The sequence below is a fragment of the Triticum dicoccoides genome, chromosome 6B (assembly GCF_002162155.2).
Source record: "Triticum dicoccoides isolate Atlit2015 ecotype Zavitan chromosome 6B, WEW_v2.0, whole genome shotgun sequence".
Classification (NCBI taxonomy): domain Eukaryota; kingdom Viridiplantae; phylum Streptophyta; class Magnoliopsida; order Poales; family Poaceae; genus Triticum; species Triticum dicoccoides.
In genome coordinates, this window is record NC_041391.1 from 474,872,720 (window position 1) to 474,882,092 (window position 9,373).

The 9,373-nt window shown below is 51.1% G+C and overlaps 1 protein-coding gene across 4 annotated transcripts in view; it reads right to left on the minus strand.

Annotated features, from left to right (window-relative positions):
• LOC119326734 (membrane steroid-binding protein 1-like) overlaps positions 1-9,168 on the minus strand; it is a 37,643-nt gene extending 28,475 nt beyond the window's left edge. For 3 of the 4 annotated variants that reach the window (XM_037600355.1, XM_037600353.1, XM_037600354.1), the window contains exon 1: positions 8,751-9,168. In XM_037600355.1, the coding sequence (XP_037456252.1) occupies positions 8,751-9,070 (320 nt within the window). In that variant the 5' untranslated portion in view covers positions 9,071-9,168. Of the gene's footprint in view, positions 1-8,749 lie in introns of all 4 variants that reach the window. The other variant, XM_037600352.1, reaches the window with a different exon arrangement.
• Positions 9,169-9,373: the final 205 nt, after the last annotated feature.

Below are 9,373 nucleotides of genomic sequence, written 5' to 3' on the forward strand. Positions count from 1 at the left end.
GAGCACTGGGCTGCAGCTAAGTCCCCGAGTGGGAGGTCTGCTCTCCACTCGGTAGGATTTCAGACACTTAGGCGAGCACTGGGCTGCAGCTAAGCCCCCGAGTGGGAGGTCTGCTCTCCACTCGGTAGGATTTCAGATACTTAGGCGAGCACTGGGCTGCAGCTAAGCCCCCGAGTGGGAGGTCTGCTCTCCACTCGATAGGATTTCAGATACTTAGGCGAGCACTGGGCTGCACCTAAGCCCCCGAGTGGGAGGTCTGCTCTACACTCAGTAGGATTTTTGAATTGGTGGCGCAGCTAGGAAGGAGAGGGTAGCAGTCGACCTGCACCTCGTCCTCCTTGCGGAACGCATGTTGTACTTGTACTTAGGCGAGTTCTTGGACTGCAGCTAAGCCTCCGAGTGGAAGGCTGGCTTACCACTCGGTAGGATTTTATTTATCTTAGGCGAGTACTTGGACTGCAGCTAAGCCTCCGAGTGGAAGGCTGGCTTACCACTCGGTAGGATTTTATTTATCTTAGGCGAAAACGGATTTCGCAGCTAAGCCTTCGTGTGGGAGACTGACTCACTACTCGGTTAGGATTTTTTTTACAGACTTGGGCGAATCGGATTCGCAGCCAAGCCACCCACTGGGGGATTGTTTTGAGAGGACAAAAGAAATAATGATTACAGGGAAGATTGTAAAGCTTCCGTCTTTAATAAACAAGCTGCAGAAGTACTTTTATTACAACTCGTCCGAGTGAATACTTAGGTGTAAAAGGGGCGGAGAAGTTCCGCGTTCCAAGCTCGGGGCTCGTCGATCTGATGCTCGACATTGTAAAGACGGTACGCTCCATTGTGGAGAACCTTGGTGACTATGAAGGGACCTTCCCAAGAAGGAGCAAGCTTGTGTGGTTTCTGCTGATCCACTCGGAGGACTAAATCTCCTTCCTCGAAGGCTCGACTCTTCACGTTTTTGGCGTGGAAGCGATGCAAGTCCTGTTGGTAAATGGTCGATCTGATCAGAGCCATCTCCCTCTCTTCCTGTAAAAGGTCAACTGCATCCTGCCGCGCTTGTTCTGCTTCTGCTTCAGTGTAGAGCTCGACTCGGGGAGCATTATGGAGAAGGTCGCTCGGCAAGACTGCTTCAGCCCCGTAGACCAAGAAGAATGGAGTTCTCCCAGTCGATCGGTTGGGCGTGGTCCTTAACCCCCAAAGTACTGAGGGAAGTTCTTCGACCCATGCACCAGCCGCATGCTTAAGATCAGGCATCAAACGGGGTTTCAACCCTTTGAGGATCAAACCGTTGGCTCGTTCTGCTTGTCCATTCGACTGTGGGTGAGCGACTGAAGCGTAGTCGACTCGCGTGCCTTGAGATGTGCAGAAAGCTCTGAACTCTTCGGAATCGAAGTTTGACCCATTGTCAGTGATGATGCTGTGCGGGACCCCGTATCTGAATATCAATTCTCTGATGAAGCTGACAGCAGTACCGGCATCGAGGTTCTTGATGGGTTTAGCTTCGATCCACTTAGTGAACTTGTCGACTGCTACCAGAACATGGGTAAAACCGCTTCTGCCTGTTCTCAAAGGACCGACCATATCCAGACCCCACACTGCAAAGGGCCAGACGAGTGGTATAGTCTTCAAAGCCGACGCGGGCTTGTGTGACATATAGGAGTAAAAGTGGCATCCCTCGCACTTGTCGACTATCTCCTTCGCCATTTCATTCGCTCTTGGCCAATAAAATCCGGCTCGGTATGCTTTGGCCACGATGGTCCGAGAGGACGCATGATGGCCACAGGTTCCCGAGTGAATGTCATCAAGGATGATTCGACCTTCCTCTGGCGTTATGCATTTCTGACCAACTCCAGTCGCACTTTCTCTGTACAACTGTCCCTTTATCACGGTAAAGGCTTTAGATCGGCGGACGATCTGTCGAGCCTCTTCTTCGTTCTCCGGGAGCTCTTTCCTCAAGATATACGCGATATATGGTACTGTCCAATCTGGAGTGATCACTAGAACTTCCATGATCAGGTCGACCACCGCTGGGACTTCAACCTCAGTCGGGTCCATGACACTCTTAGGTTGCGGGGCTTCATCGGTAAAAGGATCTTCTACGACTGACGGAGTGTGGATGTGTTCCAAAAACACATCACTGGGGACAGCTTCTCTCTTGGATCCTATCTTCGCCAGATCGTCAGCTGCTTGATTTTTCAGTCGGGGTATGTGGTGGAGCTCTAATCCTTCGAACTTCTTTTCGAGCTTCCTCACCGCATTGCAGTATCCAGTCATGGCTGGGCTTCTAACGTCCCACTCCTTCATCACTTGATTGACCACCAAATCTGAATCGCCATAGACCATAAGGCGACGGACGCCAAGTGAAATGGCCATGCGTAATCCATACAAGAGTGCTTCATATTCTGCTTCATTGTTGGAGGAATCAAAGTGGATCTGGAGCACATATCTGAGCTTGTCTCCTCGGGGGGAAACCAAAATGACCCCAGCACCAGAACCATTTAACATCTTAGAGCCATCAAAGAACATGGTCCAATGCTCCGAGAGGACTTGAGTAGGCTGTTGTTGCTCAATCCACTCGGCAAGGAAATCTGCTATAGCCTGGGACTTAATGGCTTTCTTTGCCTCGAATTTGATATCAAGGGGAAGGAGTTCAATCGCCCATTTAGCCACTCGACCAGTTGCATCTCTGTTGTGCAGAATTTCTGACAATGGTGCGTCGCTGACGACTGTAGTGTCATGATCAGAGAAATAATGAGCAACCTTCTTCATGGTCATGTAGATCCCATATACGAGCTTCTGATAATGAGGATATCTTTGCTTTGATGGGGTCAAAACTTCAGAGAGATAATACACTGGGCGCTGAACTTTGAAGGCTTTCCCTTCTTCTTCCCGCTCGACCGTAAGTACTGTACTGACGACTTGTCCTGTGGCTGCAATATAAAGCAACAGAGGCTCTTTGCTGATTGGAGCAGCAAGCACCGGCTGGGTGGAGAGCAGAGTTTTTAGCTCGGCAAACGCTGCATCAGCTTCTGGAGTCCACTCGAACTTGTCTGCCTTCTTCATCAGTCGGTAAAGAGGCAACGCCTTTTCACCGAGGCGAGAGATGAATCGACTTAACGCGGCCAAGCATCCAGTAAGCTTCTGGACGTCGTGCACACGCACAGGGTGCTTCATTCAGAGTATGGTACCAACTTTTTCTGGGTTAGCATCGATTCCTCGTTCGGAAACGAGAAAACCGAGTAACTTTCCGCCAGGTACTCCGAATGTGCACTTTGATGGATTGAGCTTGATATCATACCTCCTAAGATTGGCAAATGTTTCAGCTAAGTCAGTCAACAGGTCAGAACCCTTTCGCGACTTGATCACGATATCATCCATGTATGCTTCCACATTCCGACTGATTTGAGTGAGTAAACACTTTTGAATCATTCTCATGAACGTGGCTCCGACATTCTTGAGGCCGAATGGCATGGTGATATAGAAGAAGCATCCGAATGGAGTGATGAAAGCTGTTTTGATTTTGTCGGGCCCATACAGACGGATCTGATGATACTCGGAATAAGCATCTAGAAAAGACAATCTCTCGCATCCTGCAGTCGAGTCGATAATTTGGTCAATGCGAGGGAGAGGAAAATGATCTTTCGGGCAGGCCCGATTGATATGTTTGAAATCAATGCACATATGAAGGGAATTCTCCTTTTTGGGAACCATGACGACATTGGCGAGCCACTCGGAGTGGTATATCTCTCGGATGAACTCTGCTGCAAGGAGCCGAGCCACCTCCTCGCCAATGGCTTTTTTCTTCTGGCGGACCGTCGAAGATGTTCCTTAACAGGTTTTGCTTTTGAATAGACTCTAAGGCGATGCTCAGCCAGTCCCCTGGGAACACCCGGCATGTGAGCTGGCTTCCATGCGAAGATGTCCCAGTTCTCACGGAGGAACTAGATGAGCGCTTCTTCCTATTTAGAGTCGAGTGTTGTGGAAATATGGGTCGGAGCTGCATTGGGGTCAGTCGGGTGGATATGAACTGGCTTCGTCTCACCGGACGACTGAAACGCTGACTCTGTGGCGGGCTTCTTGGCCCGCAGTAAATCACTCGGATCTGCATTCTTCTTGTATCCCTCTAGCTCTACCACTGTTATCTGGTCATCCGCAATCTTTGAGCCTTTCTGAAAACACTCTTCCGCTTTCTTTCGGTTGCCAGTGATGGTGATCACGCCTTTGGGGCCAGGCATCTTTAACTTGAGGTACACATAGCATGGTCGAGCCATGAAGCGGGCGTAGGCTGGTCTTCCCAAAATGGCGTGGTAGGCGCTCTGGAAATCCACGACTTCGAATGTCAGCTTCTCTTTGCGGAAATGTTTCGAGTCGCCGAACACCACATCCAGAGCTATTTGGCCGAGTGACTCGGCCTTCTTTCCTAGGATGACTCCATGAAAACTCATGTTGCTGGAACTGAGTCTGGACATCGGAATGCCCATTCCCTTGAGTGTCTCCGCATACAGTATATTCAACCCGCTGCCACCATCCATCAATACCTTCGTCAGTCGAGTGCCTTCGACGACCAAGTCAACCACCAGAACTTGCCTCCCAGGGGTGGCAATGTGAGTAGGATGGTCAGACTGGTCGAAAGTAATGGGAGTTTGCGACCATCTCAGATAGTTTGGTGTCACCGGGGCGACCATATTGACCTCACGGTTGATCACTTTCAGTCGACTTTTGCTCTCTACATCAGCAAAAATCATCAGAGTGGAGTTGACATGAGGGTACTCTCCATCACTGTCCTTCTTGTCTTCAGCCTTGTCCGACTCCTTCTCTTTATCCTTCGGCTGTTTCCCTTGAAACTGCTGGATTAAAAGCCGGCACTGGCGAGTGGTATGCTTTGGGTAGATGAAGTTACCCTCTTCGTCTTTCTTCGTGTGAATATGACATGGAAGATCCATCACATCATTACCTTCCTTATCTTTTACCTTCTTGGGGTTCCAAGATCCTTTGGGCTTCCCTTTGAATTTGCCCTGAGTCACGGCCAGAGCCTCTCCAGGCGCTGCTGGCTCGGCCTTCCGCTTTTGCTTCCGACTGGAGTTTCCTTTATCCGACTGACTCGGCTTGTACTTGCCACTCCGGAGTCGGTCCTCTTCTTCGCCGTTGGCGTACTTGGTGGCTATTTCCATCATCCGACTCAGGGTCATATCTCCAATTCGACCAAACTTCAGGCTCAACTCTCTGTTCTTGACGCCATCTTTGAAGGCGCAAACCGCTTGATGGTCTGACACATTCTCTACAGTATGATGTAAAGTGATCCACCTCTGGATGTAATCCCTCAGTGTTTCACTCGACTTTTGTACACAAACTTGCAGCTCAGTCAATCCGGCAGGTCGCTTGCAAGTTCCCTCAAACGTCCTGACGAACACTCGAGAAAGATCTTCCCAAGTGTAAATGCTGCTAGGAGCTAACTGATTCAACCACGCCCTGGCCGAACCCTCTAGCATAAGTGGCAAATGTTTCATGGCCACCTCATCATTACCGCCACCAATCTGAACAGCCACTCGGTAGTCTTCGAGCCAAGTTTCAGGCTTAGACTCTCCAGTGAACTTACTCACCCCAGTCGCCAACCTGAAGTTGGGGGGTATCACTGCGGCTCTGATCGCTCTGCTAAAACATTCTGGACCTGAAACGTGGACTCGGCTGCTTGTGGGCACATCTCTGTCATGACTACCTCTATGAGCTCTGTTTCGGTCGACAAAACCTTGCACGATGATGGATCTAGCGTCAAAGCCTGGCTTTCTGGGGTCGACTGGAGCTCTCCGCCCAACACTGAGCTGGCGTCTGTCATCTTGCTACCGATGGGCGTTAGACCCACTTCTCGGAGGAGGAGTGGGCACTCGAGGCCTGTCATCACGATCAAATCGATCATCATAGTGGTCCCGCGGGCCTTCACGTCCCATGCGCCTCAGAGGCGACCTTGGACTGTGAGCTGACTGAACAGTATTTGCAGCGACGGATCGACTATGAATCCTGTTGCGCGACTGTGACACAACTGAATTCTGATCTCCTGCCGCCCGGAGCAAATCTCTAATCTGCATCAAGCCTCTTCCAGCCTCTGACTGAGAGGGCTGAATTGACTCTGCTATGCGGGCTGCAGCTGCCAAATTCTGAATTGGGGTTCGATATACCTGAGTTGGTTGCGGAAAGAGCTGACGTCGGTTGGAGTTGGTCACTCGTTGACGTGCACGCTCGTTGAGTGCTCGCTGGAGGTTCTCCAGTCGAGTGCGTTCAGCCAGGTTGGCTAAACGCGCCTCTTCCAGGGCACGAGCCTCAGGAATTTCTCCTGCAATGGGAGTATGCAGGGCATCCATGTTCCGGCGGCGAAGTTCTTCCCTCTGCTGGGAAGTGAGCGGCTCGGGTTGGTACTCTTCATGGGCTTGAGCAGGGTCATCCTCGTCGTCCATCCCGTCGCCGCGGGGGAAACCGGGAGGACTACGGGGCCCGTTGACCATCAGGACCTCCGCCGCTGGATCACTGCTATCGCACTCGGATGCAGTCTCTACGGAGCCAGTCGACAGGTTGAACAGGCCGTAGAGAGATTCGTCGGGCTCAATCGCCGCGACTTGGGTGGTGGCCGATTGGAGAGCCACCGCGTGTCTCACCCAATGCTGGAGCCTCGACCGACCGGAGCGCTTGCGCTGGCGGGAGACAGGGAGGGAGGACGGCGCAGGAGTCGACCGGTACGGGGTCGACGGCTGCCGCAGCAAGACGCCGCGGACACACGCCCGAAAGTGCGTCGCCCCGCGGACGGGAGCGCGTCGATGTCGAGTGGTGCCTCCAGGAGCCAAGCGGAGTCGTCTGCGATGAAAGTGAGCGCACCGAGACGGATCTCGTGGCCCTCGACCAGAGCTCCGCCGGAAACCGTGATGAAGGCGATCGAACAAATTGCAACTTCTCCAAAAAAGTCGCTAAGACACCTGCCCCACGGTGGGCGCCAACTGTCGTGGTTCTAAGTCTGACAGTAGAATGGGGGGTAGATATGGAGAGGCAAGATCCTAGCTATGGAGTAGTTGTACACACGAGTGTTTAGCGAGTTCAGGCCCTTCTCGGAGGAAGTAACAGCCCTACGTCTCGGAGCCCGGAGGCGGTCGACTGATTTCTGTGTATATGAGTTACAGGGGTGCGAACCCTTCTACCAGTGGAGGGGGGTGGCTTATATAGAGGACGCCAGGACCCCAGCCCTCTCATGTAGCAGAGGATTAAAGTACATTAAGGCCGGGAGTTACTGGTAACACCCTACTTAAAGTGTCATCATGACCATTAAGACTACTTAATTACAGACCGTTTGGATGCAGAGTAGATCCTGAACTCCTGATGGTCGAGTGGGTCTTGATGGTCGAGTGTCTTCAGGTTTGTCGAGTGTCTTCTAGCCAGTCGAGTGAAGTTTCTCTTGGTCGACTGGAAGGTAGCTTCGTCTAAGGATGTCCTTGGGCATGGTACCCTAGATAGGTCTATGACCCTACCCTAGGTACATATCCTCATCACCTACCTTATGGTCCCGCACGTCCCGCGTGACAGTCACCATGCGTCCCCACAGTTGCCATGGTCTAGACCCTCTTCCATGTTCATTTAACTGCAGTTGCCATGTCGCTGAACTACAGTTGCCATGTCGGACAACTACAGTTGCCATGGTTGCTCAACTGCAGTTGCCATGTATGGTCTGGTCTACTGCAGTTGTCATGATTTCAAAAACTTTATAAGTTGCCACCTACTAACACTAGGCAGTTGCCATGTAGCACTACAAAACAAGCATGGCAAAAAAACATGTTCGGATAAAAAAGAGAGTTGCGATGTGCTCACAAGCACGTTAGGGCAGTTGCCATGTAAAAGAAAGAGTTGCCATCTGCTTATGTGCACGCTAAGGCAGTTGCCATGTATCATGCAAAAATACATGGCAACTCGGGTAAAAAAGAATTGCCATCTGCTTACAAGCAAAGCTAGAACAGTTGCCATGTACCCTGCAAAAACGCATGGCAACTGACAGCTTTGGGTGTGGGCGAGGAGACGGGTGTGTGGGCGAAATGATAAACGCCCACACACCAGCCCCTCTGCGTGCGTGAAAACTGGTGTGTGAGCGAATTGCTAAACACCCACACACCAGTCCTCCGTGTAGTGAAAAAAGACGTGTGGGCGACCGGATGAATGCCCACACATCAGCCCAGTCCTACGTGACACACAAAAACTGCTAGAACGTGCCAAGATTCGTGCAGAATTAGTTGGACAAGGATCCATGCGTGTGGGCGAGTTGCCAGACGCCCACACATGTGGGCGTTAGTCTTTTCGTTTCTAATTGAGCGCGTCAAACTCTATGGAAGTTCAGTAGACATAGAAGAGAATGATGTGAAACGACGTAAACAAAAACAAGGAGAACTCTTTATAAAAAGTTTGGGGGGAATGTGGCATCCTTATATAATGATTAAACTCCAATGCCAAATAACAAAATTCTCCTTTCAGTTCCGGTTGACAAATTCTCCCTTTTTAACTTCTCATGACAATTTATTTCGCAAAAAAAAAAACTTCTCATGACAATTTGCAGATATTGATAATTTAAATTGTTGACCCGTACTCTTTCTCTGACGCATATAAAGAATTAAAAAGCTTTTCCTTTTCAGTTTCTCAGGAAACGCAGGTGTTCTTATTTGTAGGGAAGACGAAGAGATAACTGAAGTAGTCCTGAAATTCCATGGCTATACGAGAGAGAGAACCTGTACCTGCTCTGCGTGACATCATAAATTTGCCCCTTGATGGCCATGAGGAGCGGCTTCTTGGGGTCGGACCCATCATAAATCCCCAGCTCCTTCTCCGTCACCTCACCAAGCTGCACCGGTGGCGGCAGCGGCTCGAGCGTCCTCTCGTCCTCCGCCTCCCTCCTTATCGGCGGCGACGGCGCTGGCCGCGTGAATAAGCCGGAGACGTAAAGCACGGCGATCACCGCAACAACCGCGGTGAACGCCTCCGGCGGCAGTCCTGTGTACGCCGCGATGGTCGCCTTCGCTGCCTCCCACCACTCCCCAGCTGCAGCCAACGCCATGGACGATGGCACAGGTGAGATGGTATTATAAAACAACGTTGAGGTGGAAGGGGAGTGGAACCAAGGGACGCGCCAAGTGTGCTATGGGGCCGGAGAAAATCGCGCGGTCGATTTAGAGTTGAGACAGAGCACTCGACCCGACGCTCTTATCAGAGGGAAATAAGGGAATCCATCTAGAAAGTTTAGAAAGTTGCACAAAGACGGGGCCGTACGTACGTGTTGTTCTTGTCATGAACAAGTCTTTTCTGATCCATGGTTTTGGTTGGGAATCCATGAAGATTGGTGATGGCATCTGGCCAGTTT